This window comes from Delphinus delphis, chromosome 3 (genome assembly GCF_949987515.2).
Source record: "Delphinus delphis chromosome 3, mDelDel1.2, whole genome shotgun sequence".
Lineage (NCBI taxonomy): Eukaryota > Metazoa > Chordata > Mammalia > Artiodactyla > Delphinidae > Delphinus > Delphinus delphis.
In genome coordinates, this window is record NC_082685.1 from 2,069,221 (window position 1) to 2,096,866 (window position 27,646).

The 27,646-nt window shown below is 62.3% G+C and overlaps 3 protein-coding genes across 8 annotated transcripts; 2 read left to right on the plus strand and 1 right to left on the minus strand.

Annotated features, from left to right (window-relative positions):
• Nucleotides 1–107: 107 nt before the first annotated feature.
• On the plus strand, nucleotides 108–2,717 carry LOC132422536 (neutrophil elastase). 2 transcript variants are annotated; one of them, XM_060007249.1, is made up of 5 exons: nucleotides 108–199; nucleotides 527–683; nucleotides 883–1,024; nucleotides 2,018–2,248; nucleotides 2,416–2,717. In XM_060007249.1, the coding sequence occupies exons 1-5, from the start codon at nucleotides 118–120 to the stop codon at nucleotides 2,623–2,625; spliced, it is 822 nt and encodes a 273-aa protein (XP_059863232.1). In that variant the 5' UTR covers nucleotides 108–117; the 3' UTR covers nucleotides 2,626–2,717. The 2 variants fall into 2 exon arrangements, with proteins under 2 accessions (XP_059863232.1, XP_059863233.1); XM_060007250.1 differs by having other exon boundaries at nucleotides 108–184.
• MED16 (mediator complex subunit 16) lies at nucleotides 1,658–27,618 on the minus strand. 5 transcript variants are annotated; one of them, XM_060007246.1, is made up of 16 exons: nucleotides 27,504–27,618; nucleotides 25,939–26,080; nucleotides 25,255–25,362; nucleotides 24,888–25,057; nucleotides 21,944–22,399; nucleotides 21,191–21,296; nucleotides 18,866–19,021; nucleotides 17,877–18,088; nucleotides 16,918–17,124; nucleotides 15,757–15,967; nucleotides 15,206–15,339; nucleotides 14,834–15,026; nucleotides 14,119–14,335; nucleotides 12,931–13,014; nucleotides 12,280–12,422; nucleotides 1,658–1,736 (listed from the first exon to the last, which is right to left on the minus strand). In XM_060007246.1, the coding sequence occupies exons 2-15, from the start codon at nucleotides 26,069–26,071 to the stop codon at nucleotides 12,296–12,298; spliced, it is 2,514 nt and encodes an 837-aa protein (XP_059863229.1). In that variant the 5' UTR covers nucleotides 26,072–26,080; nucleotides 27,504–27,618; the 3' UTR covers nucleotides 1,658–1,736; nucleotides 12,280–12,295. The 5 variants fall into 5 exon arrangements, with proteins under 5 accessions (XP_059863229.1, XP_059863230.1, XP_059863227.1 ...); XM_060007247.2 differs by lacking the exon at nucleotides 1,658–1,736 and adding an exon at nucleotides 11,022–11,159 and having other exon boundaries at nucleotides 21,968–22,399; XM_060007244.2 differs by lacking the exon at nucleotides 1,658–1,736 and adding an exon at nucleotides 11,022–11,159.
• On the plus strand, nucleotides 4,792–7,458 carry CFD (complement factor D). Its single transcript, XM_060006507.1, has 5 exons — nucleotides 4,792–5,195; nucleotides 5,865–6,021; nucleotides 6,119–6,263; nucleotides 6,360–6,617; nucleotides 7,239–7,458. The coding sequence occupies exons 1-5, from the start codon at nucleotides 5,138–5,140 to the stop codon at nucleotides 7,398–7,400; spliced, it is 780 nt and encodes a 259-aa protein (XP_059862490.1). The 5' UTR covers nucleotides 4,792–5,137; the 3' UTR covers nucleotides 7,401–7,458.
• Nucleotides 27,619–27,646: the final 28 nt, after the last annotated feature.

A 27,646-nucleotide genomic window follows, 5' to 3' on the forward strand; every position in this document is an offset into this window, starting at 1 on the left:
AGAGGAAGCGGGGGCACCAGGCCCCCCCACGGGCAACTGCAACGGCCTTGGGGCATGGGGGCTATAAGAAGGGCAGGTGGGCACAAAGGGCAGAGACGCCAGAGCTCCCGCCCAACCATGATCCAAAGCTGCAGACCCTCCAGCCCTGCCCTGGCCGCTGTCCTGTTGGCCGTGCTGCTGGGCGGTGAGCGGGGCCCGGGTCAGTCCCTGGGGTCCAGTCCTGCCTCTCCACCTGCTGGGGACCCTCTCGGCCCCCTCATCCTCATGGGGAGTGACAGCTGGGATAAGGAGAAGGCTGAGGTCCTGAGTGGTGAGGTCTGAACAGCGGGGTCTCTGGGGACTCTCAGCGGGTGAAGTCCAGATCTAGCTGCGCCCTGGCAGGGGGACCGTGCAGGCCCCCTCCCCTCTCTGGGCGACAAGCACGGCAAGAACCCGACCCGGTGGGGTCCTGAGGGGGGGGGGGGTTTCCCGGGCGGGGGCGGGGCTCCTCCGCGCCGCTCACCGCCGCCACCGCCCTTGCTCCCAGGCCCCGCGCTGGCCTCGGAGATCGTGGGGGGCCGGCCGGCCAGGCCGCACGCGTGGCCCTTCATGGCGTCCCTGCAGAGGCGCGGACGCCACTTCTGCGGCGGCACCCTGATCGCGCGGAACTTCGTGCTGTCGGCCGCGCACTGTCTGAACGGCAAGTGAGTGTCCCCGCGCGTCCCCATCTCGGGTTCCAGTGCGCCCGCCGCACGAGGGTCGCGCGGGCCGTGCTGCGGGCCCGGGGGGGGGGCCTTCCGGCGAAGGCGCGAGGGTTTGCAGGTCCTCCTACGCTCGGGCGGGGTCTCTCCGCCGCTCCCGACCCCGCGGGCGCCCCAATCACCTCCTGTCCCCCCGCCCCAGGAACCACCGGTCGGTGCGCGTGGTGCTGGGGGCACATAACCTGCGTCGGCAAGAGCGGACCCGGCAGACGTTCAGGGTCCAGCGGGTCTTTAAAAACGGCTTCAACCCCTTGCGCCTGGAGAACGACATCGCGGTTCTCCAGGTGCGTGGCCGGGGGCGGGGCAGGAAGAGCGGGTGCAAAGGCCCGTGGGAGGCTTGGGGAGGGTGGGGGAGGGGCAGGAGCCTGGGGGACAAGGCTGGCGGGCGCAGACCCGGTGTCGCCCCCATCTCTGTGTGCCTCAGTCTCCCCCTCTGTAAAACAGAGAAATACTCTCCACCCCCACCCCACCCCCGCCGTGCAGGGCTGTCAGAGATTACATGAGATGACAGCGAGAAAGGTATTTTTGTGCCCGCTGGCAGAGGGAAGGGGCAGTCTCCCTCTTTGCCAAATGGGGCAAAATTCCCCACATTCGGGCCAGTGGGAGACCGGAGGGAGAAACCTGCCTTTCCCCTCTGCTTGCCCAGCTATGATTATTCTCAGGCAATGTTCTAGAACAAGGGTTTTATGGTCGTTGCTGTGGCCCATCGTTTGCTTTATTACCTTTTTTTTTTTTTTTAGAGAAGATGTTGGGGGTAGGAGTTTATTAATTAATTTATTTTTGCTGTGTTGGGTCTTCGTTTCTGTGCGAGGGCTTTCTCTAGTTGTGGCAAGCGGGGGCCACTCTTCATCGCGGTGTGCGGGTCTCTCACTATCGCGGCCTCTCTTGTTGCGGAGCACAGGCTCCAGACGCGCAGGCTCAGTAGTTGTGGCTCACGGGCCTAGTTGCTCCACGGCACGTGCGATCCTCCCAGACCAGGGCTCGAACCCGTGTCCCCTGCATTAGCAGGCAGATTCTCAACCACTATGCCACCAGGGAAGCCCTATTACCTACTGTTTATTGCACTCAAGACAGATCCAGGGATGCCCTGAGCCACGGTGACTGCTCCCACTTTACGGACGGGGAAACTGAGGCTTGAAGTGGGAGGCAACCTGCAGGGTGGGTGTCCTGCTCTGAAACATTCCAGGACCATGGTGGGGAAACCAGGGCCCAGAGAGGTGAGGGTCGTCACTCCCCACCCTCTGTGACATGCCACTGCTCCATCCCACCTGCTGCAGCTCAGTAGGATGGCCACCATCAACACCAATGTGCAGGTGGCCCAGCTGCCCGCCCAGGACCAAGGCGTGGGAGAAGGGGTGCAGTGTGTGGCCATGGGCTGGGGCCAGCTGGACACGAACCGGCCACCGCCCCCAGTCCTGCAGCAGCTCAACGTGACCGTGGTGACAGCCCTCTGCCGCCCCTCCAACGTGTGCACCCTGGTGCCAGGCCGGCATGCCGGCATCTGCTTTGTACGTACCCCATGTCCCCCCGAGCCACCACCGCGCTCCCATCCAGGCTGCAGCAACTAGAACTACAGCCAGACCCGTGGAAGGAGTCCCCGACCCTGAAGGGGGTGGGTGGGGGTGTGAGGGTGGGGACTGGAAGCCCAGACTCCCGAACTTGTCTGGCTCCACAGGGGGACTCCGGCGGGCCCCTGGTCTGCAACAGGCTGGTCCATGGGATCGATTCCTTCATCCGAGGGGGCTGCGGCTCCGGGACCTTCCCAGACGCCTTTGCCTCCGTCGCCAAGTTTGCAGACTGGATCAACTCCATCATCCGCCGCTACGGTGGTGACGATGACGGCCCCTCCCTCCACCCTAGGGACGCTGCGGGCAGGACCTGCTAGAAGGGGCTTCTCCTGTCACCCCACCTGACCCGCCCCTGGCTGGGCCCTTCCCATGCAGCGTCATGTGGCACCTAGCACAATAAAAACCTTCTGTTTTGCAGAATGTGTCTGGGGGTTTGCTGGTTGTGCCACCGAGTGTCGAAAGTCCTCAGGAGAATGTCTTGGGCATGTCACGAGTACGCTGCCACCAGGTGGCAGCTAATTCAGGGCTTTGGGGTAAGAAGTCCCTTCCCCACCCTCTACAAAAGGATACTGATTGCCATTTCTGGTTTTTCCTCCTATCAAGCATAATTAAACTAATGTTGCAGGTGGCGATAATGAAAAGCACTGTAGCGAGTGTTCATGAGTGCTTACAAGGCATAGAAATCATTGTGAGTCTTTGCAAGTATTCACTCAACTGGTCCTCTCCGCCCTCGAGGCAGGTCCTATGAGTTGCCCCACTTTACAGATGAGGAAGTGGAGGTGCAGAGAGCTGTGAAGCCACGCTCAGGAGCCTGGGTTTGAGTCCCGGCTCTGTGACTTTGGGCAACTTGCTTGCTGTCTCTGAGCCTCAGTTTCCCTGTGGGGAAGAGTGAGGCACACTATCTGGGAAGGACCCAGCCAGGGGTTGGGGTCCCAGGCCAGCCTTGGCCTCACTGGGTGGGGAGACAATCCCTCCCCCACCTCCCCAGCCTTCTGCCTTGGCAGGGGTCGGGGGGCAAAGCCACGCAGATGTTTCACAAGGAAACACCCAGCCCCGAAGGAGTCACAGCCCTGGGGGAGACGGCCAGCCTACACCCCTCTTCTGCCTCTGAGCCTGAGAAGGAACCTCCTAGGGCCACAGGTGGGGGCCGCGACACATGTGGCCTCTGCCATCACTCGGCTCACAGTCTGATGGCGTGGGAAACGATCACCCAAGCAAGTAAATGAGAGAAGTTAACATCAGGTGACACCCCTTCCCCCACCCCGGACCCCACACCAGGGGGCCAGGATAAATCACTCCCTCTCTGTCCCCTCGTGCCAAATCCTCAAATACCCGATCCCTGCAGCACCCCCCCCGGGGGGGGGTCCCACCTCAAGGTCGTTAACGTCTGCTGCTCCCTCTGCCTGCCGGCTCTTCCCGCAGGTTGTCACCGGGGCACACCTCCCCCTGGGTGCCAGCGGCTCAGAAAGGTGACCCACTGCCCTGCAATCACTTTTTCCACTTAATAAATACTACACCCTGGCGGTCTTTCCATGTCAACAAAACATCCGGGGACGAGCAGGGTTATTTATTGAACCATCTTGTCTTGTTGGGTCATTTCCAAATTTTGTTGCAATTTCCAACACTCTGACTTACATAATCTGGACTCCACATGCGAATGGGCTTTCGTTTCAGAGTTTCTGATTTGAGTAAGAAAACACGTTGGGATCTAACAAGTCACATTTGCTATGTTGTTCTCTATTTTTCTTTTCACCACGAAAAGAAGGAGAGGGGAAAAGATTGTGCACTGTTCCCACTGGGAGCAGCCTGAGGTCCTCCCCACCCTTCTGGTCACACGCAGCATCTCCCACTAGTAGTAGGTTCACGAGATGTTGACCCGCCATCCCCAACTTATAGAGGGCCATGTGACCCAGGTTCTGCTCCTCAGAACCTGCCATCACCTGCCCGCAGTGACGGTATAGGGGCATGCGATCCAAGCTCGGCCAGTCAGAGGCAGGCTTGAGATTCCGGCTACAGTGATGGGGAATTTACGGAGGGGCTGACTGAGCTCCTGGGCCGAGTCTGGGGTCACAACAGGGGAGCCTAGTGAGGAGAAAAGCCATCAAGGAGGAAAGGAGGAACCAAAGGCAGAAACCTGACCTTGTTCAAGTAACTGGATCAAGCTACACCTGAAGGTAGACCCATGAACTTTCCACGTAATTTCCTTGTAGAAGGCTCCACCCAGTTTGCCTCGGTTTTCCTGTCACTTGTATCCAATGGTCTTTCCAGCTGCCCCATACACACCACCTTTCCAATATTCTACTTGTTGGGGTATCAAGCTCCAGAGCCACAGCAACAGGGACAAGGGTGTTGGATGACCTCTCCCCCACCCCCACCCGACCTCCTCTCCAAGTTGCAGGAGGAAGAGAAAGAGAAAGAAGCAGAAAATGCGGAAGTGGGCTGTTTACAAACTGTGGTTCCCAGCTGCTGTTGTGAAACCTTGGGGCTGCAAAGGCACTCTGCAGAGACGGGGCCGTGGGGCTGGGTGTAGGTCCCTCCCTCTGCTCTGCCTGCCGCCCATCCTGAGGGGCTGCTCCCCACAGGAGCCCCTGTGCCTGGGGCCAGGCTCACAGAGGCGGGACGCATGCCCAGCAGCCTGTCTATACTCTTGGTACAAAGTCCGTGGGAGACAACCACGCCCCTGGGGAGGGTGGACAGGTGGCTTCCCCATGCCAACTGGGCTGCTGCCCACCCGGCTGATAGGGCCTGTGCGAGAGCCCGCCCCCTTCCACCCTCATAAAAGCACCCCCAGGGCCTGGCCTGGGTCAGTGTCAAGGCCACTGCAGCATCATGGCGGACCGCTCCCTGCACCTGGCGGCTCTGATCCTCCTCGGGGCGACCGTGTGTGGTGAGTGAACCTGGGCCTGCGGTGACCGCTGGGGGCCACCAGCTTGCAGGGCGGTCAGCCAGGGGGCCTGCTCCGTCAAACAGGACTGTCCTCCAACCCCCCTAAGTGGGCAGGGAGGGGGCAGGTTTCACATGAACAGAAGCCTCTGAAAACCAAGGGATTCTCAAAATTTTGGTGGTTTATTTTTTTGGTGGGGAGGAGGCCGGGCTGTGCAGCTTGTGGGATCTTAGATCACCCACCAGGGATTGAACCCGTGCACTCGGCAGTGAAAGCAACGAGTCCTAACCACTGGACCACCGGGGGTAATTCTCAAAACTTTGAACCTAGCTTTCCACACACTGGAAAACCGGCAGCTCGAGGGGTAATGGCTGGCAGGGGTGTTGGGTTTGGACAGTCCGGCTTTCCTTATGTTTAAATTGCAGCCTCAGGCCCAATGTGTAGGTATGGCATTTGCCCCAGACTCGGTCACTCCCTATCATCTGTCTTCTCGGGCATTCCTCCCTGGGCCCCCCCGGAGTTTGCAACTCTGTCGGGGAGAATTGTAAGGATGGAATTCCAGGTCTGAGGCGTGCTGGAGCCGCCTCGGGGTAGAGAGAGAATCCTAGCGGGGGGCGGGGGGGGGGGCTGCAGTCACCCCCTAAGTCCTCACGCTGACCTGCCTACCTCCAGCGGCTCAGCCCCGCGGCAGGATCCTGGGCGGCCGAGAGGCCATGTCCCACTCGCGGCCCTACATGGCATCCGTGCAAGTGAACGGCAAGCACGTGTGCGGAGGCTTCCTGGTGGCCGAGCAGTGGGTAATGAGCGCAGCGCACTGCCTGGAGGATGTGTGAGTGGCCTGGGGCAAAGAGCGGGACGGGGTGGGGTGGGGTGGGGTGAGGTGGGGCGGGAACGTGACTCTGATGGTGGGTCCACCCCACTCCCAGGGCCGACGGGAAGGTGCAGGTGCTCCTGGGCGCGCACTCCCTGTCACAGCCGGAGCCCTCCAAGCGCCTGTACGACGTGCTACGCGCAGTGCCCCACCCAGACAGCCGGCCGGACACCATCGACCACGACCTCCTCCTGCTGCAGGTCTGCTGAGTCTAGCCCCAGTCCCCCCTGCTGCCCCGGGGCCCTCGCCCTCGCCCCCGCCCCGACCCTAACATCCCCTTCCGCCCCAACCCCCAGCTCTCTGAGAAGGCTGTGCTGGGCCCCTACGTGCAGCCCCTGCCCTGGCAGCGCAAGGACCGCGACGTGGCGGCCGGCACGCTCTGCGACGTGGCCGGCTGGGGCGTGGTTAACCACGCTGGCCGGCGGCCAGACCGCCTGCAGCACCTACTCCTGCCGGTGCTCGACCGCGCCACCTGCAACCTGCGCAAGTACCATGACGGCACCATCACCAACAGCATGATGTGCGCGGAGAGCAGACACCGGGACAGCTGCAAGGTGCAAGGGCGGGGCTGGTCCAGTAGAGGGGTGGGGGCCAAGGCCTCGGGAGGGCGAGGCGGGGGGGGGGGGGGGGGGGCGCGGCCTGCTGGGGGCGGAGCCAACAGAAGGGGCGGGGCGCGCGGGAATACGGGAGGCGAGGCTGATGGAAAGGGCGGGTCGCGCGCGGGGGAGCTCGCAGAGTGCCCCCCCCAGGAGAGTGGGCGTGGCCTGAGGCAGGTGTGGGGGCTGAGATGGGAGGGTCAATGACTCAGACTGGGTGGGCGTGGCTGGCCAGAGGTCTAGGCAGGGTTGGGAGGAGAGGTGGGATCTGGAAGAGCGTGCGGACGAGTTGGGGCCCGAGCTTGGAGAGGGCCAGGAGTGGGGCAGGGTCGGAGGAGGGGGCTGTTCCACTTCCGTGGGACGGAGTGCGGAGTGGAGCCTGGAGAGGGGCGGAGCCGAAAGCCGGCGGAGGTGGGGCCTTGGTGGGCGGGGCCTGAGATTGACGAGCGAGGGAACTGTTGGGACCGGCGGGCTGAGGGGAATTGCAGCAGGCGCCGGTGGAGCCGGACCGGACGCCGAAGGGCGGGCCGGACGCCTACGGCGGCCCTGCACCGGACCTCATGACATCGCTCCCTGCAGGGTGACTCTGGAGGCCCGCTGGTGTGCGGCGGCGTGGCCGAGGGCGTGGTCACCTCGGGCTCACGTGTTTGTGGCAACCCCAAGAAGCCCGGCATCTACACGCGCGTGGCGAGCTACGTGGCCTGGATCGACGGAGTGATGGCTGAGGGCTCAGCTGCCTGAGGAGGACCTGAGGGGCGGCGGTCACGGGGGCCCGAGCAATAAAGTCATCCACTCCTGCACCTGGTCCGCCTTTACAGAGTGCACGCTGCGTGAGGGAGCGGATGGAGGCGAGCCAAACTGAGGGGGGCGGCAGCGCCCTGGTAATGCGGTGCCAGGAGGTGACCCAAAGGCTGAGAGACGGCGTGCCTGGCGCAGGGATCTTCGGGGACAAAAGTCCGGAGACCCCACGCCCCGCAAGCCGGGCTGGAGCTGCCAGGAGTCGCTTCACGTCTTGGCCACGCGGTGGCGCCCTTACTCTCCCCTGGAAATTGGAGAGACGCCCGGAGACCCAGGGAGGAGCACGAATGGGGGTGGGTGTCCCCTTGGTCCTTGCTTCCCGAGCAGAAAGTGAGGGCCTGCTATGTGCAAGACCCTGCTCTGGGCTGAGATCTAGGTACACAGAGAAGTTGTGTTCTTAGGACCGTGTCCCAAATGGGAAAACAGGCTCAGAGAGGCCGTGCGACTCTCCTGACGTCACACAGCAAAGCCTGGAAATGAGCGCAGAGCCACAGGGCCTGCGTTCATAGGCCAGCCCCAGGTGCTGCGCGGTTCACTGAGCAAAGCTGACTGGTGTCCCAGAGCAGCTCCACTGATTGGAGGCCCAGGGGACTCACTGTCCTCCTGGCTCTGTTTACCCCTTTGGGAGGTGACAGGGCAGAACCCAGGTCCTGAGGCCCTGTGCCCTCTCTCCCACTTGGACGAGGGGCCACTGAAGCCCAGCACCTCCTAGGCCCCAGGTGTTGAGCCTGGTCCACAAAGGGGGTCTCTGACCTCTCTTTGGTCGAGGAGACTGAGGGTCTGAGAGGTGGTCGTGTGCCCCACCAGGCACTGGAATTGGAACCTATGGCCGGTTTTTGCTTTTCCGCTATGGAGCGTTCATTCATATGGAAGCACTTGTTGAGTGCTTACTGTGTAGACACAGCTGAGACCCAGCCCTGCTCCTAGGAACCGGGTCAAATATTCCATTGCACAGGATGGAACTCCTGAGTCATCCTGAAGACGGGCCTGGGGCTCTCAGCGTACTCACTGTTCGTCTGAAATTCAGATTTAACTGTCGTCCTGCATTTTACCTGGCACCACTAGCGGGGGCTACAGACCAGACTAGGCTGTCCGTGTTGGTGAGCCGCGGGCCCTGAGGTCAGAGCAGGACCAGATGGAGTGGGTGGGGCAGGCAGAGGGGGAGGGATCTGGGGGTCTCCAGGCAGGAGACATAGGCTCCATGCTTTCTACCCCGTGGGGGGGTTTCTGCAGTCACATGAAAACTCAGAAGTCCCTGTGACACAGCCGCCTGAGAGCCCTGTGACCCTGCAGGGCCTCTTCTAGCAATTTCCCCCCAGATGCTGGTGGGAGGGGGAGGGGGAGCGTGCAGGGAGGGTGGCCCACGTGGCCGTGCCCCCCCCCCCACTGCAGACGGGAGCCCGCTTGCCGTGGGGAGTCAAGAGCAGCTTCTCGCTTCTATTTCCGGAGGATGGTGGCCTCGGCCTCCTCACCTGCAGCTGGGACCCGTGGGCCTGGCTCTGAGGCGGCTGAGGCACAGTGAACACGCAGCCCGACCGACTGACTTGCCTCTCCCTGTCACAGTAACACCTGCCCTTGTTGACCCCAGAGGGGGGGACCCGTGTGGACACATGGTGGGGGCAGGACGGGGGGCAAGGGCACATCCCCACCCACAAATCCCCTCTCAACCTGGAGGAACGTTCCAGCAGGGCTCTCAGCAGGGCCCCCCCCCATGGCCCCCAGGTGAGCCCGACGCTTCTGGACAGCCGGGCCCGCTTATGCCTACTGGGCTCGTCACGGCAGTTCACGGAGCGTTCCGCTTATCCACTGCTGCGTAACAAACTGCCCCAAACTCGGCGACGCTGAGCCATCCCCGTTCGCCATTCACTGCGCTCAGCTTGTGTGGGTCGGGGTCACAAGGATGTGGGGGGGAGAGGTGCGTGTCCCTGTCCCACCACCTAGATGACCAGAGGCCTGGAGGCTCCAGGATGATGGCCCAGGAGCCAGGCCGGTTCCCACCAGCCTCAGGGTCACCCGGGGTCACTTCCCCTGCACAGGACAGGTGGGAACAGGTGCGAGCCCCAGATCCAAGGGGAGGAGATGTGGACCCGCCCTCCAGGGAGCGTCCAAAGATGGTGGCCGGGGTGTAAGTACCCACAACTTAACCTTAACCAATGAAACATGAGTGCAAGAAACAGGTTCATTTTTCTAAGACAAATAACTGGTTTAAAGACTTCAAATGACTTGAGAAACACAAGTTGCTTTAAAAAAACATGGTCAAATGGGGTAAAAAGGCTGAGAAAAAATATGTAGGACTGTGGACCACATGCCCCTCGACCAGGGAGGCCACCCTGGGTCCCCTTTCCCCAAGGGGACAGAAGGCGGTGGCAGCAGCACGGGAGGTGAGTCCGAGGCAGGGTGTCTCCACCCCTCCCGGCATGGCCAGCAGCTCCGGGTCCCCACAAGTCCCCGCAGAAGCACCTCTCGGACAGCAGGACCTAGACGCCAAGTGCTGCTGCCGCAGGTGGGTGGGCCGGCAGGGAAGCGGCCCCTGGCCCAGGTAATGGGGCCCCTGGAGCGCTGCCGGCCCCAGAAAGCCCAACAGACACCGCTGCCGCGTGTCGACCTCTGCGGGGCGCCGGGCCGGCCCGCCCTCCCTTGCTCCTCCAGAGGAAAACAAGAAGCAATCAATCACCACTTAACAGGCAGGCGCTGTGCACGGGCCGCAGGGAGCCAGGTATAATGGGTGGAAGCAGCTGCTGGCGAAGCAGGACCCCTGGGGGCCGCGGAGCTCAGGAAACCCGGGGGGAGGGGGAGGGATGCAGAGGGAAAGCAGAGACAGAGACACTCATGTGCGCAGGAACCCAGGCGGCGGGGAGCAGCCCCCACCCACGTCCAGCCCACCGCTCCCCCCCACCCCACGCAGGGACCCCTGTGCCTGGCAGACACTAGGTGCTCAATAAATGCTGACAGAGCAGGAGAGCAGCGCACACGGGCGGAACCACATGCCTGTGGAGGGGGAGGGAGGCTCCGGGGGCGAGGGGGCTGCCGGGTGGCACCCAGGACACCGACAAGACACCGGCCACCCAGTGGGGACGTTTACTGGGCCTGCCCAGGTCAGAGACGGTGGTCGCGAGGGCTCAGCAGTGACAGGTACAGGTGAGGAACCCGAAGCAGACACCCGGGCTGGTGTCACAGTGGCCACTGGACACCCGGCAGGTTCGTGTGGGATGTTCTGAAGGACAGAGGCCTGAGCTGTCCTGGACCCTCTGAGCTGGGACCTGGGAAATCCAGGGCGGTCACTGAGCTCTGGGGTCCCAGGGGTCGGGACACAGCCGTGGCTCTGCCCGGGCCAGTGAGATCCTCAGGGCAGGGCCAGGTCTCAGTCACCACCTGTTACGGTGGCCATGCGGCCAGGCCCTCCACCCGGATCCGCCAGTAGGCTCCGAGGAAGAAAGAGCAGGGCCCGCTGGGCCGAGGGTGCCAACTTGAGGCTTCAGGCCATGTCCTCACCTGCCCTGCCGGTTACAGAGGTGCTGGCGCAGCTGATAAGGGCCGAAAAGCATAGTTCAAGGGTGGCACTGTCTCACGCACCCAGTGAAGGTCTGGAGTGCGTGGCTGCTCTGTGACCAGCAAGGGGACAGCGTGCCTTTCCTTTCAACCCATTGGGAATCCACTGACATTCCGCACAGCAAAGGAAACCACAAACAAAATGAAAACAACCTACGGAATAGGAGAAAATATTTGCAAACGATGCAACCAAAAAGGGCTTAATTTCCAAAATACACAGCTCATACAACTCAGTATTAAAAAACCAAACAACCCAATCAAAGAAATGGGCAGAAGATCTAAATAGACATTTTTCCAGAGAAGACATACACGTGGCCAACAGGCACATGAAAAGATGCACGACATCGCTAAACATTAGAGAAGAGCAAATCAAAACTACAACAAGGTATCACCTCACACCAGTCAGAATGGCCATCATTTAAAAGTCTACAAATGACAAATGCTGGAGAAGGTGTGGAGAAAAGGGAACCCTCCTGCACTGTTGGTGGGAATGTAGTTGGTGCAGCGCAGCCACTATGGAGAACAGTATGGAAGTTCCTCAAAAAACTAAAAGCAGAACTACCATATGATCCATTCCTGGGCAAATGTCCAGACAAAACTATAATTCAAAAAGACACATGCACCCCAATGTTCACAGCAGCACTATTCACAATAACCAAGACATGGAAACAATCTAAGTGTCCATCGACAGATGAATGGATAAAGAAAATGTGGTATATGTATATATATATATATATATACACACACACACACACATACACACAACAGATTATTGCTCAGCCATAAAAAGAACGAAATAGTGACATTTGCAGCAACATAGATGGATCCAGAGATTATCATACTAAGTGAAATCAAAGACAAATATCATACAATATCATTTACATGTAAAATGTAAAATATGACACAAATGAACTTATTTACAAAACAGAAACAGACACAGAACACAAACTCATGGGTACCAAAGGAGAGAGGGATATAGTAGGAGTGTGGGATTAGAAGATACACATATAAAATAAATGACAAGGTCCTATGGTATAGCACAAAGAACTATATTCAATATCCTGTCATAAACCATAACGGAAAAGAGTAGGAAAAAGAACGTGTGTGTATACATATATGTATATATATAAATTTATATACTGTGTTATACACCAGAAACTAACAACCTTGTAAATCAACTACAATGAAATTTTTAGAAAAATTATCCAACTAATAATTAAAGACCGTATTCACCAGACAAGAAAAAAAAAGAAAAGAAAAAGAATCCACTTACAGGGGCCTGGGCGCAGTCAGGGGTAGCTGAGGGGCATCCGCCACCAGAGCCCCCCACACAGGCAGTTCTTGATCCAGCGCTGCTCCCACTGTTTGACGGCTGTGGTCTTGTTGGGTGACTTGAGCATGGTGACACAGCCGCACCTGCGGGTGGAGTCAGGAGGGTGGGGCGCTAGGCAAGGTTGGGTGGTGGCCACAGGGCCTTTGCACATGCTGTTCCACGCCAGGAATGCTGTTCCCTGCAGCCCCCACTCCCCCCACACTGATCTAATTCCTCCACATCCTTCCGTCCCAGTTCAGATACCACCCCCTCACCTCCCTCAGTGGACAGAGGAGGGGTTGTGGGTCCAAGTCCTGGCTCAGCCCGTCCCTAGTGGTGTGACCCTGGGGTCATCTGGCAGCACTCGGGGCCACGTTTGCAAAGCGCAGCACTGCTGCAGTCACTCCTTCATGTCTGCACTTGTCAGGTCACTGGGGAGCCCCTCAAGGGCAGGCTCCGGTCAGCCGCTCACCGCTGGGCCACCCCAGCCCTTTATGAAGACCGCAGGGGCCCCCGCTCAGCAGCCCCACAAGGGAGGCACTCCGGGACCCCCGTTCCCAGGTGGGAAACCACCGGTGACAGAGCGGGCCCGGCGTCTGCTGCAGCGCTCACCTGGTGCAGGCCTTGCAGGCCTCCGTGGGGTAGGCGCCCAGGTGCAGCCTCCGCAGGTGGTCCATCTTGGGCTGGCCCGGCGCCCTGACAGAGAGGAGCATGGAAGGGGCTAGAGGGTGTACACGCACGCGCACGCACGCATGCACGCACGCACGCATGCACGCACGCACACGCCAGCACAGTTCCATCTCTTAAAGGCAAAGCGTGCGTGACGCACACTCGCCGGGGAACAGGGAGAGTCTGCAAGCAGGGCTTCTATACGCCCTCCGCCCACAGACCACTAGCCCGGGGGTCGGGGCGGCGGCCCAGAACCGCCACGACGTCTGAGAGCCTGGCGCCCAGAGCCCCTCAGAGAGGACCTGGGGCTGGGGTGGGTCGGCCTGTTACGCTCGTATCACACGTTTGAAAACTTCTGAGAGCGTGAAACCCCTTGTGCGACCAGCCACCTCCCCTTGTAAAGTTTTTTCTGAAACCCAAGCACAAACCACAGCGTGTGATTCATCAGGCTGTTCCGCCCACAGCGAGACGTGCAAGAAAACACAGAAGGTGTTGAGGGCAGGTCCAGAGCGCTTCCCGGGGAGGCGGGGACGCGAACCTCCACTTGGGGATTCATCGCTCGAGCACCATTTCAGGCAGGCGGCCCGTGGGGTGCTGGGTTTGGGTCCTGGCCAGCTGCCTCCCGACTGCATCTCTGAGGTTCAGTTTCCTCGTCTGTTAAGTGGGGACAAACGCCCACCCCAAGGCACTGCCGGGCAGTCGTGAGTTCACTCAGCAGGGGTGGGCCGTCCAGACCCCACACATTCCAAAGAATGGCTCCTGAAGTCACCTCTAAGCCCTGGGAGGTCTGCCTGAGAGGGTTCTGATTCCCTGGGGCCTTGGGCCCCACCAGGCAGTCCAGGCTGCAGTGCGATTTACCGTGGGGGACTGGGGCGTCAGCTCGAACTCTGAACCAAGGTCAGTCACGTGGGGCCCTCCAGGCAGGCGGTGACAGACCAGAGAGAGGATGATGTCACCCAGACAAGCGAGGGCACAGATCAGCACAGGCCGAGGCGACTGGATGGAGGGAAGTGACCAGGAGGGGAGAGAGGGTGGAGGTGGGGGAGTCTCTGGAGCAGCGCTAAGGTCAGGCTGGAAGGAAGCAGCGGGCACGGCACGTGCAAAGGCCCCGAGGCAGAGATGGGCACGCACCTGATGAGGCCGTCCAGCTGCAAGCTGGTGGCACTGCCGGGCAGAGCGGGAGGCTTGCCGAAGTGCAGACGCAGGGGCTGCTTGGGCTGCAGGCGGCTGACGAGGCCATCGCTGACGGGCAGCCAGTCCAGGCTGGGGATGAGAAGCTGGCTGGGCAGCAGGCAGCACTCGTCAACGAGCGCCTCATCCGGCTCGCTCGTGGGGCCCTCATCGCGGCCTGCGGGGAGGGGACCACGGGGATATCTTGCCCAGCAGCCTTGCCCGGAGGGCTGCCCACCCAGGAGGCATCATGGCCTCCTCAGAGCTCACAGAGCACCAGGCGCAGGCCCCAGCCCTGCCCCGACTTCCTGAGTGACCCTGGGAAGCTCCTTCCCCTTTTCGGGCCTCAGTCCTCTCCTCTGTAAAATGGGGACCCACTTATTCATTTAAAAAATATGCAGCAAACACTGGGTGCCCTTCCTGGCATCACGGATGTGACAACGATAGAGCCTGGCCACAGAAACACGCGACCTGGTGACACAAGACAAACAGGTGCCTGAGAGTGGCTGATGTTTAATGAGCACACACCGTGCCTGGACCTGTGTCGGGTGCCGGGGGAACAGTGGGGGCCACGGCAGAGCCAGTTTGACCTGCGGGAGCTTATATTCTGGTGGGGGGACTCGGCCAGGGCTTGTATCTTGGTGGCGGAACGAGAGTAGAGAGCTGGGCGCCTTACAGCAGATCCAGAGCTTGGTGAGCAGGCGGAAGAGCAGGGACATGCTGTCCTGGGTGTCGGAGGTGGCCGTGTACACAGGCAGGCAGCTGGGCTTCAGCAGGCCCCAGATGCGGATGACTACCATCAGCTCCCGCAGCACGCCCAGCGACGCGCCGTCCCGCAGGAAGCTGTGGCCGGGCCGCAGCGGGGAGCCCTACGGGCAGAAGGGCCCAGGTTGCTTACTTCAGCGTGCGCCGCATCCTAGGACCTCAGCAGGCCCCGGGGGGAGGGGTCTTCTGGGAGGGGCGGGGTCAGGGAGGTGGGGCTTCAGAGGACAAGGCCAGGGGCGGGGCTCCTGGGGGGTGGGGCTCCCAAGTAGGAGTGCAGGCGCACCTGGTTGGGCAGACTAGCCAGCAGGTAGAGCACGAAGTCGCCCACCCACTGCAGGAGCTGCTGCAGCGCCTGAAGCGTGTTCATGTCCAGGACGAACTCCTCCGTCTTGAGGTTGATCATGACCTTGTCAATGTCTGGGAGGGGACAGGCAGGCAGGGGCGGCCAGAACCTCACATGTGCGCCCATTAGCACGCACGGTGAGCTGGGCCCGCCCCCACAGGCCGACACCAACGTCGTGAACAAGCAAATGAGGGACGGGCCTGCCTGAGCCTGGGAACCTGGAGGGCAGGGTTGGAGGGAGGGGCTCTGGGTGTCCACCGCTGGCCTTCAGATCGCTCTGCCCGCCCCTTGGACCCCCTGTGCCGGGCACCCTGCAGCTCCCGCCGGCCTCCAGGCCTCCACACAGGCAGTGCCCCTGGGGACGCCATCCCCAGGCTGAGTCATCTTTGTTCCCGTTAACGCCCACCGCGTGTCCCCGACGCCCCAAACGTGCGCGACGGCCAAGGGGTCCTCAGCAGCCAGGGCGGCCCGCAGGACGGGGCAGGACCCACCGACATCCGTGATCTTGGCGCAGACCTCCGTCAGCCGGTCGCCGGGACTCTTGTCGGGCGTGTTGAGCACGTGCGGGCGCAGCAGCGACTTGAGCGTGGAGCTGGCGGCGATGAGGAAGAGCTTGGCGTGGTACTCGCACACGCGGGTCACTGCGCACGGCGACAGCTTGCAGAGCGAGGCCTTCATGGCCAGGATCCGGGTAGAGAGGACCTGGGGGGCGGAGGATGTGAGTGGGCGGGGCACGCGCCTGAGGAGCCGGGGAGAGCGAGGCGCTGGGGCAGCCGGGCAAGCCGCTAACCCTCTCTGGGCCTTGCCCTCCTCATGGCGGAACCAGGTAGGAGGACCTTCCTCACAGGATGGCAGGGTCTCAACCTGCGGGCGCGTGTGCCCCAGGGGCCCAAGGGACACACCTGGGACACCTCACGACTGGGGGCACTCCTGGCATGAAGTGGGTGGGGCCACAGATTCCGCTCTACCCCCCACAGCTCCTGAAACCTGTTGTCTCCCAGGATGAGTGGAGGACTTAAAACAGAAAGATGCTTGCCTACAGGGAATCCCCTGGTGGTCCGGTGGTTAGGATTCTGCACTCTCACCGCAGAGGACCCAGGTTCAATCCCTGGCGGGGGAACTAAGATCTCCCAAGGCATGAAGGGTGCAGCCAAAAAAGAAAATGCTTGCACACAGCTCTGCCCGATGACAAGAGATCTGATCACTACTGGCGTCCCTGGCTCTGAACCCAGCTCCGTCCTGCGCTGTTCCCCGGGTCGGGCCCAGCACTTGCACATCTCAGCAGGCTGCTAATGGGAATGGGATCTCTCCTTCCTGTTTTCTCCTCGACGGCGGGCACAGAGGGCAACTTCAGATGCTTAGCAGCGCTGACCTCTGCATGCCCCACTGAACTCGGGGGGGGGGGGGTGTCTGGGTTTTACAGGCGCGCCACCATGGCGTCTGAACGATCACTTCTCTCTGGCTCACCCGTCTGTAAAACCCCCATTTAGTGCTCTTATCACAGAAGCAAAGGCCTCCAAAGCCACCCAGAGGCAGGTGGCGTCAGGCCCACAGCCACGCACTGCTGGGCTGAGGTGGCAGCGAGAGGTGGGCCGTCCGGCCTGCGGGTCACCCGGACGGAGGGACGGGGCAGCAGCCAAGGGGGGCGGCACCTGCTGCAGCTCAGCCTTCTGGCGCGTGTACTCCTCATGCAGCTTCTCCACCAGGCTCTGCACCATGCTGGGCTGCACGTGCAGCAGGATGTCCCACCAGTCGTAGCCAGTCACCATGCAGTACTCCAGCAGGAAGAGCAGGTGCCGCAGGGCCAGCCCCGCGTCCAGCGAGTGGCCCATGGAGGGCGAGATGCGCAACATGCTCAGCTGTGGAGGAGGGCGGGGCGTGAGGGGGCGGGGCCCGAGGGGGCGGGGCCCGAGGGGCAGCTGGGGGCAGGGAGGGCACGGCCAGCGCGGGGCCCAGGCCTGCCCGCTGTCCTGTCACACGGGAGGGCTGCAGAGCCACAGCCCAGCCACGTGGAGTGAACGGGGGCCACAAGCCCCAGGTTTCCATAGCTGTGGCGATTCCCACATAGGGCCTGAAGGGCCTCCTAGCCAGCAGGGCGCCTGTCGGGTGACGGGGCCTGCAGGTCCAGCTGGGGGCCGTGTAGTCCCTGGGAACACAGACTTCGTGCTCCCGAGAAGCCCAACCCACCACCCGGAGACACCGAGAATGGGGCTGGAACAGAAGTTACAGGGTGCCCGAGAGCAACTCGCAGGAGCCCACTGTGGGGGGCTGGGGGCACGCGCACGTGGGTGAGTGTGCAAACGTGTGCACGTGTGTGAACGTGCCAGTAGGACAAACGTGAGGTGTGAGCGTGCAAGGGTGTGAATGAGCGTGCAAACACAGAGGCGGGTGTAAGCGAAAGCGTGAGTGTGTGAGAGTGGCTGTGCGGCTGCCCGCCCTCCTGCCAGGCCATGGACAGGTTCCCCTGGGAACCAGGAGGCCAACTCGCAGAGCACCTGCTGCGCACTGGGGGCCTAGGACTCCTTGATGTCAGGAGCAGCACCCTAAGGGCCCCCACTTCCTAAGTGCGGCCCCCCGCCACAGACAGCAGTCCCCCGGGGACAGCACTGACCCTGCCGTGGTTGTCGATGCCCACGAGGGCCAGGGAAGTCCAGGAGAGCTGCATGGCCTTGAAGTGGACGGCGGGGCCCGTGGTCCGAGGACGCTTGATAGCCGGCTCGTCCACGGAGCGGGGCGCTGCGGAGCTATAGAAGATGGCCATGGTCTGCAGCGAGAGCCGGTGCACGATGTGGACGCTGCCGTCATGGAAGGCCAGGGCCAGCCCTGGGGGCACATGCAGGGTCAGGCGGCCGAACCCAGCTCTGGACAATGGGAAGGGGCAGCCCCCACGCCCAGCAGAGGCTGTGCTAAGGAGCGGCGTGAGCCCTGAGCCACTGGGGTGCACCCCCCCAGTGGGGTCCAGTCCTGGCTAACCGGCCCCCAAATCGGTGGAGCAGACTGCACCCTGTCTGGGCACCTCTGCCCCGCTCCCCTGCGGCCGGCACTAAGTTTGGCCGACGTGAGGCAACAGGTGACTTCCAGGGGGACAAGTGGGAGGGGCAGGCGGAGAGGACAGCAGATGGAAAGGGCCTGGGCCTGATGTACACAAAGGGCCTCGGGGCGGAACGGAGGCCAGTAAGCTCAGGGGCTTGTAGAACCCAAAGCCCGTAATCTACAGCAGGGGGCTGGGGGGCTGCCCTGGGCCAGCACCAACATGGCCAGCCTGATTCACCCAGGGTCACAGACGCCAGGGCCCAAACCCAGAATCGCCACGTGAGCTACTACAACGGGGGTGGGGGTGGGCATGGGAAGGAAGCTTATCTGGAAAGTCTTCCCCAAGTTCCCAGCCTCTCCCTTGTGGACTGCTAACAGCCCTCTACGTAGTAAAGAGCACAGTTTGACGGTGGCCTCACAGCCCTTTGAGCCCATCAGATCCTGAAAGCAGTACCCTCGTCCCCAGTGGGACTGACGTGAGGCCGGGGGCTAGGCTCCCAGGACCCTGTGACGGAAGCCCAAGCTCAGGGCCCACCCCATTCCCCCGGGGGCTCTGAGACACCATACCGAGGCCGGGGTAGAACTGGGTGTCGCTGGCCACCTTCAGGTCGGTGTTGGTGAGCGAGATGGGGAGCTTGGGCAGCGCCACGGCGGACACGCGGTCCAGGTCGTTGGTGGCTGACAGGATCCGCCATTTGAGAATCGTGGGCTGTTTGTCACCAACTAAAAGGGAGTGGGGGGGACAGAGAGCAACAAAATGAAGACAAGACGGGGGGGGTGGGGTGAACTGAGAAATTGAGATTGACGTATATACACTAATATATACTAAATAGATAATGAACACCTGCTGTATAAAAAAAATAAATACAGGGCTTCCCTGGTGGCGCAGTGGTTGAGAGTCCGCCTGCCAATGCAGGGGACACGGGTTCGTGCCCTGGTTCGGGAGGATCCCACATGCCGCGGAGTGGCTGGGTCCGTGAGCCATGGCCGCTGAGCCTGCGCGTCCAGAGCCTGTGCTCCGCAACGGGAGAGGCCACAGTGGTGACAGGCCCACGTACCGCAAAAATAAATAAATAAATACCAAAAAAAAAAAATGAAGACGAGACAAACATGACAAGGGTGCACCTGACCCAGCACCCTGCCCCTCCTGGAGACCCAGCGAGCTCACGTGACTGGGGTCGGGGGAGAGGTGGGGGACCCCAAAGGATCCGGTCCTGGGCCTTCACGGGAACAGGAGGAGGCACCTGCCTGGGCCGCAAGGCTGTCAGCTGGCGGGGGCAGCTCCACCTTGTCCCCTCAAAGGAGCCAACGTGCTGAGAAGGGGAACCCACCCCCGACCCTGCCGCCACACAAACCCCAAAACTCCCCAGTGACTCGGCCGGCTTGCACGGGGTTCTGTCTCTGTGGTCTGAGAGGTCCTGGGTGGAACCCCAGCTCTCCCCATGAGCTGGACCGACAGGTGCCCAAGACAGGCCCCTCCCTGCGCCCACACCCTCGGTGTGATGATGAAGCCCCCCAGCAAGGGGTGGGGTGGTTCCCGTCAATCTGGGTTTGGCCCCCGGTGCTGCGGGCGTGATGTGAGCAGAGGCTCAGTGGCGCCCGTGCACCTGGACTCCAAGGTGACAGTGAGGTGAGCCCAGGCGCCCAGCCAGCGGCCAGCACCCCAGCTGCCCTGGGGTGATGGCAGACACAGGGAACCAGGACGGAGCAGTGGAGGCGGCCTGGCCCACCGCCCTCCGGGCTGTGGTTCTGAGCCAGAGTTTGGGGCTGGTGTGTGACACGGCAAAGCTGGCTGTGACAGCTCACCTCTACCCCTGTGCCCTAAGAGCTCTTCCCTGGGCGGCCCCGCGCAAAGGGGCTCTTGGCAAACGTCATCCCACAGGGAGACCGAGGCCCAGCGAAGGACGACGCTGAGCACAGCTGTAACGGTGACAGCTACGGCGATGCCCAGGGAGGGAGGGCGAGCAGGCCAGGCACCCGCACCCACACCCAGCCTGGCAGCCCCGGCCATTCCTAGCTTACAGAGGGGAGTGGCCGCTGTCAGAGGCTGAGCTGCTTGCCCAAGTCCACCTGGACCCACGTGTCCACCCAAGTCAGGCCAACCCCTGGAGCACGGGCTGGACGGTGGCTGGCAGAGCGGGGGCCTGAGAGGGAGGATGGGCTGGCGGGGGGCGCTTAGGGCCAAGGCAGGGAGGTAGGAGAAGAGGCAGGTCCAAGAGCCCGCAGGCCACGCGACGCTAGGACGAGGGGCAGGGTGGGGGGAGGAGGTGCGGGTGAGCTCGGCACGCGGACACCTGCAGCAGGACAAGGCTCGACCCGCTGCCGGGGGTGACGACCCTCTCACGTGAGATGTGGGCCCGCTTGTGACAAGGTCCCACGGTGTGCGTGGGGGCCATGACCCGCCTGACGGCCGCGCCCACAGCTACTAGGACAGAGGAGGGACGAGGGAAGGGCTGGGACCCCTTGTGGCCCTGCCGCCCCGCGGCGTCACTCAGGAAAGGCAGCACGACCTTCTTCACATTTAGTTCCTCCGAGGCCACATCGAGCAGCTTAGGCGACCACCTTGCGGGCAGACAGAGCCTCAAGGGGCCTCTTGACATGGCCGCTCGGCCACTCCAGGGCCAACAGCGCTGCCGTCAGCGGGAACACGCCCCACGTGGCCGCAGGTTCACCCCCGGCTTCCCGGCCACACAGGTGTCAGGAGGGGGGCCAGTCCCGGCAGGGGACTCGGGGCTCCACGTGGGTGTCGGAACAGAGAGGGAGGGAAGGGAGTGGCGGGCACGTTCTTGGCAAACTCAGGTCACCCCCGTGCCTCACTCTACCCGAGGGCTCCCAGAGGACCCCAGGCTCCCGGGAGGCTGCGTGTCCCTGGCCGGCTGGAGCAGGACTCACCGGCGGGCGAGAGCTGCTGGAAGATGTTGTTCACGGGGAGCCCCTCCTTGCGCAGAGACCAGCACTCCACCACGCTGCTGGTCTGGCTGGACGCACACAGCAGCACCTGGGGGGGCGGGCGGCTCGGTGAGGGGCCTGGACCAGCCCCTTGGCCTCTCCGGGCCTCCGGCTGCTCCACGGGGCTCACATCGGCACCCGCCTCACAGCCGCTGCGGACTCCGACCCATGTACACCCAGCCTGCACCGCACCTGCCCCCCATGACCCCGCCTCCCCTGGGGAAGGCAGTCGCTCAAGGCACCCCCGGCGAGAAACGAGGGGGCCGGGGAAACGTACTGGGACTTCATGAAGCTGGGTGCTGATCAGTGCAAGGTTATGAGGGGGCCCCGGTGCAGCTGGGTGAACCTCGCCCCCAGAAATGTCCCTGTCATGGTCCCAGGACCTGTGGCTATGTCACCTCACGGGGCACAGGGGACTTAGCAGGTGGGATTAAGTTAAGGCCCCTGAGACGGGGAGGACCCTGGATTCCCGGTGGGCCCAGCGTCATCCCAGGATCCTTATAAGAGGGAGGCGGGAGGGTCAGACGCAGAGAGAGACGGGAGATGCTGCGCTGCTGGCTGTGAGGATGCAGGAGGGGCCGCGAGCCACGGTTGCGGCGCCTCTAGAAGCTGGAAAAGGCGGGAACCGATGCTGCCCTGGAGCCTCCGGAAGGACCAGCCCTGCCCACGCCTGGATTTAGCCCCGAGCGGTCCTACCACAGGGTGGCCGGGCGGGCATACCTGCTCTGACATATCTCGGGCCAGGAACTTGAGGTGGGTGATGGCGGGGAGCCGGTCCCGGCGGTTGAGGTCAGTGGTGCAGCGCATGAACAGCGAGGGCAGGATCTCGGTGTCGATGCGGCATTTCTCGTTGACGACGCTCACGCACACCTTGTAGAACTGCACTGGGGATGCACTGCTGCCGTCTGCCGTGGCCACCACGATGTTGCCACCACCCGTGAAGGCGATGTCGGCCAGGGCCACGCGGCCACGCAGCCGGCACAGGCTCTCTGTCGAGGTCAGCACTTGCCCGCTGGGCTTGAGCAGGGACACGGTGACCAGGCCGCTGACTGTCACCGCAATCCAGCCCTCCATGGGCTTGCCCCCAAACAGCGTGAGCGACGGCGAGAACTTGACTCGGGAGAACTTCTCGCCAAAGCTGGAGGCGCCCGACTGTGGGGGAGGGGGAGGGGTCAGCTCGGGGCAGCCCCGGCCCCGGGCATGCACTTGGCCTTCAGGGGTCTGCCTCTGTGACCCCAGGACGCCCTTCTGGGAGTCACACCCTTGGGAACGTGGAGGAACCATGTGGCAGAAGGCACGAGAGCATGAACCTGAGTTCAGATCCTGCCTCAGCCACTCAAGCACTGTGTGACACGGGCCTCTCTGACCCTCAGTATCCCCATCTGTACGTCCGAGAACTGTGGTGAGGATGACACGGCTAAACACGCGCAGGACAGGACTCACCATGTTTTCCTCACAGGGTCAAACACTCAGTATTTTCAGTTTTGTGAGCCAAGTGGTCTGCTGCAACCACTCAGCTCTTTCCCTGCGTCTGCAGCAGAGAGAAGCAGCCGCCAGTGAGACTGCTTACAAGGTGGGCGAGCGAGCAGGCTGCAGTTTACAGACCCTGGAGGTAAAGCATTCCGGCTGTGCTGCAAAGTACAGCTGCCACTGCTGTGTCACCTTTCCAAACCCGGTCTAGGTTACAATTAACGTACAGCAAAATTCACCTCTTCCCGGCTTTCGGTTCGAGTTGACAACCACCCCATTGTGGAAACCGCTCCGATCCTGGGCAGGAACGTTTCTACTCCCCTCGGAAGGGCCCTCGGGCCCCCAGCTAACCCCCGCCCCGGCCCTGGTTTCTGTCCCCGGCTGGGCCTTTCCCAGCGTTCCACCCGGGCGGACCCGGGGGCAGCCTGCACGCCGGGTTCCTTTCAATCCGGGCAACGTGTCTGTCACTGAAACAGCACGAGCTGGAGACTAAGCAGGGCTCTCTGGGCAGTGGGAGAGTATGTGCCCTCTCTGTCTGGGGAGCAGACCCACAGGGCCAGGCGTCCAGGGAGGGCAGGGCTGACCACGGCCCCAACAGAGTCTTCCAGACGTGGAGGTGCTGGCACTGTTGGAAAGAAAGAAGCAAAAGCCCCCGGATGACCCCTGAGGAGAGACGCTGGCAGTGTGAAAAAGAAACATCGCACAGAGAACAAGGTCCAGAAGGTTAGGCAGCAAGCCCTGCAGTCAGAATTCCTACCAAGGGAAGAGGGGATAGACGCCTGACCGCAACATCACGGGCGAGAGCCGCGTGCATGCCCGAGCGTTTTAAATGAGCACATCCGTCTCTTATAATTTAGAGACAAAGGTATCTGGTGGTAAGGAGAACAGTAGCCCTGATGCTCGCAACAGTGTGGACAGACCTTGAGACCACGACGCTGATGAGAGAAGCCAGACACAGAAGGACACACGGTGTGTGATTCCATTGATGGGAAACGTCCAGAACGGGCAAGTCCACAGGGACAGACAGTGGGTTCATGGTTGCCAGGGGCTGAGGTGGGGAAGGGGAGTGAGGCTAACGGGGACAGACTTCCTTTGAGTTGAAAAGAATGGTCTGCGGCTTCCCTGGTGGCGCAGTGGTTAAGAATCCGCCTGCCAATGCAGGGGACAGGGGTTTGAGCCCTGGTCCGGGAAGATCCCACATCCCACATGCCGCGGAGCAACTAAGCCCATGCACCACAGCTACTGAGCCTGAGCTCTAGAGCCTTCGAGCCACAACTACTAAAACCTGCGCGCCTAGAGCCCGTGCTCTGCAACAAGAGAAGCCACCGCAATGAGAAGCCCGCACACCGCAACGAAGAGTAACCCCCGCTCGCCACAACTAGAGAAAAGCCCACGCACAGCAATGAAGACCCAACGCAGCCGTAAATAAATAAATAAAAGAAATAAAGAAAGAAAGTATTAAAAAAAAAAGGAATGGTCTGAAATTGAGTGTGGTGATGGCTGTACTAGTCTGTGAAGATACTAAGTAAACCACCAATCTGTATGCTTCAGGTGAGTGAACCATACTAAGCGACTTGTATCTCAGTAGCGCTGTTACATAACAAAGGAGAACAGACAAAGGGAAGGCAGCACGCAGCCCCTGCCCCCGCTCCCCCGCGGCTGCTGCCAGGTGCTGACAGTAACTGTCCCCAGGCCCTGCACCGGGCACAGGGAGCAGACGTGGGGAAGGGATGGGAGAAAAGCCACTTCCCACAGCACCAACCCAGGAGGGGCTCCTGGCTCTGGGGAGCAGCCGGCAGAGCAGGCCACATGCACCCCGGCCGCCCCACCGAGCCCTCCCAAGCCTTCTCGTGCTGAACCCTCACCACGGCCAGCGGCAGCCCCACCTGATGGTGAGGAAAGCGACGGGTGAGGCGCGGCATCGCGATCTGAGTTCAGCACCCTGGACCCAGGCGGCTCCCCTCTCAAGGGGACGCTGGGCTGAACCGTGGGGTACGGGCAGGAATTCTGGGATCTCACCACGTCAGTCACACGGGGGCTGCTGGCCACACAGGTGCTGACCCTGCGGACTGACCCTGCATGGCAGGTGTGAGCCGGGCCCGGGCGAGGCGGACCAAAAGGGTGCTGGTGACACAAGAGGAGGAGCCGCGCCCCCAGGCAGGACACGCACCTTTTCCACGTGCAGGGCCAGCTTCACACCGTTGTGCAGCCACGACAAGGCCACGATGGGGTCCCCCTCCACCAGGCTGCCCACGGGGCTCTCCCAGCTGTTGGCCAGGTGGTCGGCCATGCTCCAGCACTTGATCTGCCCATCGGCATCAGCAGACAGCAGCCTCGAGCCTGTGCGGGGCAGGGGCCAAAATCGCGTCACAAGACCCCCCCCCCCCGCCACTGTCCATCAGGGGCCCGGGTGGGAGAGGCCGGCCTGGGGGCAGTAGAGCAGGGAGGGGCACAGGCGAGTCCAGAAAGGACTCTGGACAGCAGCAGTGGGCACAGCAGGGCCCGCAAACCCACAGATCAAGGGGAGCTGCCCTCACCTGACTGGTCCCACTCGAGGCAGGTGACGGCCTCGCTGTGCCCCGAGCAGATGGAGTGCACGTCCCAGGGGTGCTCGGTGTCCAGGATGTGGATCATGCGGGTCAGGTCTGTGAAGGACGGTGTGCTCAACACGGCAACAACAGCCGGGTGCCCGACGACCCCGGGGGCATCAGGGAGGAAGAAGCAAAGCCCCGGCCACGGGGACTCAGGAGCCGCTGCTGACACGCCGGCCGCCCGAGTAGAGGTGGAGCGGCCCGCGGCCCGTGACCCTGCCTCCAGTGGGGCAAAGGAGACGTAGAAAACGGCACCGGAAGAAAACGAACCCCAAATGCTAACAGTGGGCGTCTCTCCGTGGAAACTAACGGCTGGTTCTCTCCCTCACCCTAAGTTTCTGTGTTTTTCTAATTCCCTCTCCCGAGTGCACGTCACTCAGTGGCAGAGACAACACAGGCCCAGCTGGCAGAGTGCACCTCAAAGTCAGGCGGTGACACGTTTGGTCTGGAAAACTCAGGCAGGAGCCTCAGCGAGCTGCACGGGGCCACCCACCCCTGGGCCCTGCCATCCCACGGGGTGATCCCAGCGCCCCTGGCTCCAGGCCCTCTGCACCCCTCACCACCCCTCGTCTTGGAGGAGGAGACCCTGTGGGAGCCGGGGGGTGGGGGGCAGGGGAGCGGCTGGCGCACCCTGGTCGTCACTCCGCAGGTCCGTGGTGAAGGCGATGAGGTTACGGCAGGACCAGGTGCAGGCCAGGGGCACCGACGGGCAGTGGGTGCTCTTGGGCCATTTCTCCCACTCGCAGATGTAAGCCAGGTCCATTGTGCCCACCTGCCAAGGTCACACACGGAGGACAGTCACCAGCTCCTGCGGCAGGGAGACTGGCTTGTCATCGATGTTCACGCAGCATCTGCAGGACCCCAAGGGCAGTGCTGGACACTGGGTTACCGCGGGGGACAAAGTGGACTCAACCCCTGCCCCACATGTGGCGGGGGAGCTGCATTTTACTCATGCATGGCCAGGGAGGCCTCCCCGGTGGAGGTGTGAGGGATCGAGGCAAGCAGCCTGAAGGAAGAGCATGCCAGGTGGAGGGAACAGCCAGTGCAAAGGACCAGAGGCTGGACTGAGCCTGGGCGCTCAAGGAGTGGCACGGGGCCCTGCGGGGCAGGAAAAGGGTGAGTGAGGGAGCGGGGCAAAGTAAGGGTGGGGAGGGGACGCGACAGGTCGTGCAGGGCCTGGAGGGTTTCACCCTGAGGGAGGTGGCAGCCCCAGGAGGGCTGAGGCCTGTTTATGTTTCACAGGCCACTCTGGCTGTCTGGAGGGCGAGGCTGCGGGACAGGGTGGGGGTGACTGCACTGGTCCAGGTGAACAAAGCTGGGGACAGTGCAAGCTGTGAGGAGCGGTAGGGCAGGACGCGGGTCTATCCTTAAGGAGGAGTCCACGGACACCCAAGAGCACCGGTGGGGCTGCCTTTGACAGAGGCAGGGAGGGGGCCGGGCAGCAGCTTGGTGCAGGGCTTCCCCAGGTAACTAACAACGGGAACGGTGAACGTTTCCTCAGCGCGCTCCATGCGCCGGGCATCGATTAAGCTTATTTCTTTTCACCTTTACTAAAGCGCAGTGAGACTGGGAGTACGATCGGCCCCGTCTTCCTCAATCACGACCCCCAGGCCCCAAGCTTCTTCAAGCCCTGCCCGGGAACACCGAGGCCTCGCCCACAAGCCCCTTCAACAGTCTTTAAGCTCTGCCCCCAAAGCCCTCCGGCCCCGCCCCCTACAGTATTTGCTTTCCACACCCCACTCCCAATTTGCCCCTTGTGTCCCCAGGCCCGGCCCAAACTCTGTTTTCATCTCAGGGTCTCCCAAACCACCCCATAGGCCTCGCCTCCATACACCTGGCCCTTCAGGTCGCGCCCCCAAGCCCCCCCACCCAACGCACCTCAGGCCCTCCGCGGGGAGGTATAACCTTAGGCCCCTCCCCCGATCGTTCCAGGTCCCGCCCCGATTTCCCCCTGCTCCGGATGCCCCGACCCCCGGGGCGCCTCAGGTTCCCCCAAGTTTCCGCCACGACCCCCAGACCCCGCCCAGCGCACTCAGGCCGCGTACCCAGCACCCTTTGCTCTCCAGGCCCGCCCTCTGACCCCACAGGCCCCGCCCCGGGCCCGCTAGTTACCGCCTTCCCCGGCCGGCGCTCCCCGCTGCCGCGGCGCCGTCCGGAGGCCGGCCAACCGCCCGAGCCCCCAACCCCGTACTCACCGGGCCGGCCTGTGCGTCCAGCCGAGCGGGTGGCCGCAGCCTGCACTTGCCCTAATGCCCCGGCTCCGCCGCCGCCATCTTCCCAGGAGCAAAGATTTGCCCGCGCAGCACAGCCGCTTCCCAGAGACTTCTGGGACGGCAGC

Coding starts and splice junctions, on each gene's coding strand:
- LOC132422536 (XM_060007249.1), top strand. CDS start 118: ATGATCCAAAGCTGCAGACCCTCCAGCCCTGCCCTGGCCGCTGTCCTG. Junction 200..526: donor GGGCGGTGAGCGGGGCCCGG/GTCAGTCCCTGG, acceptor CCTTGCTCCCAG/GCCCCGCGCTGGCCTCGGAG. Junction 684..882: donor GCGCACTGTCTGAACGGCAA/GTGAGTGTCCCC, acceptor CCCCCGCCCCAG/GAACCACCGGTCGGTGCGCG.
- CFD (XM_060006507.1), top strand. CDS start 5,138: ATGGCGGACCGCTCCCTGCACCTGGCGGCTCTGATCCTCCTCGGGGCG. Junction 6,022..6,118: donor GCGCACTGCCTGGAGGATGT/GTGAGTGGCCTG, acceptor CCCCACTCCCAG/GGCCGACGGGAAGGTGCAGG. Junction 6,618..7,238: donor GACACCGGGACAGCTGCAAG/GTGCAAGGGCGG, acceptor CGCTCCCTGCAG/GGTGACTCTGGAGGCCCGCT.
- MED16 (XM_060007246.1), bottom strand. CDS start 26,071: ATGGACCTGGCTTACATCTGCGAGTGGGAGAAATGGCCCAAGAGCACC. Junction 25,363..25,938: donor CCTGCGGAGTGACGACCAGG/GTGCGCCAGCCG, acceptor CGTCCTTCACAG/ACCTGACCCGCATGATCCAC. Junction 18,089..18,865: donor CCAGTTCTACCCCGGCCTCG/GTATGGTGTCTC, acceptor ATGTGCCCCCAG/GGCTGGCCCTGGCCTTCCAT.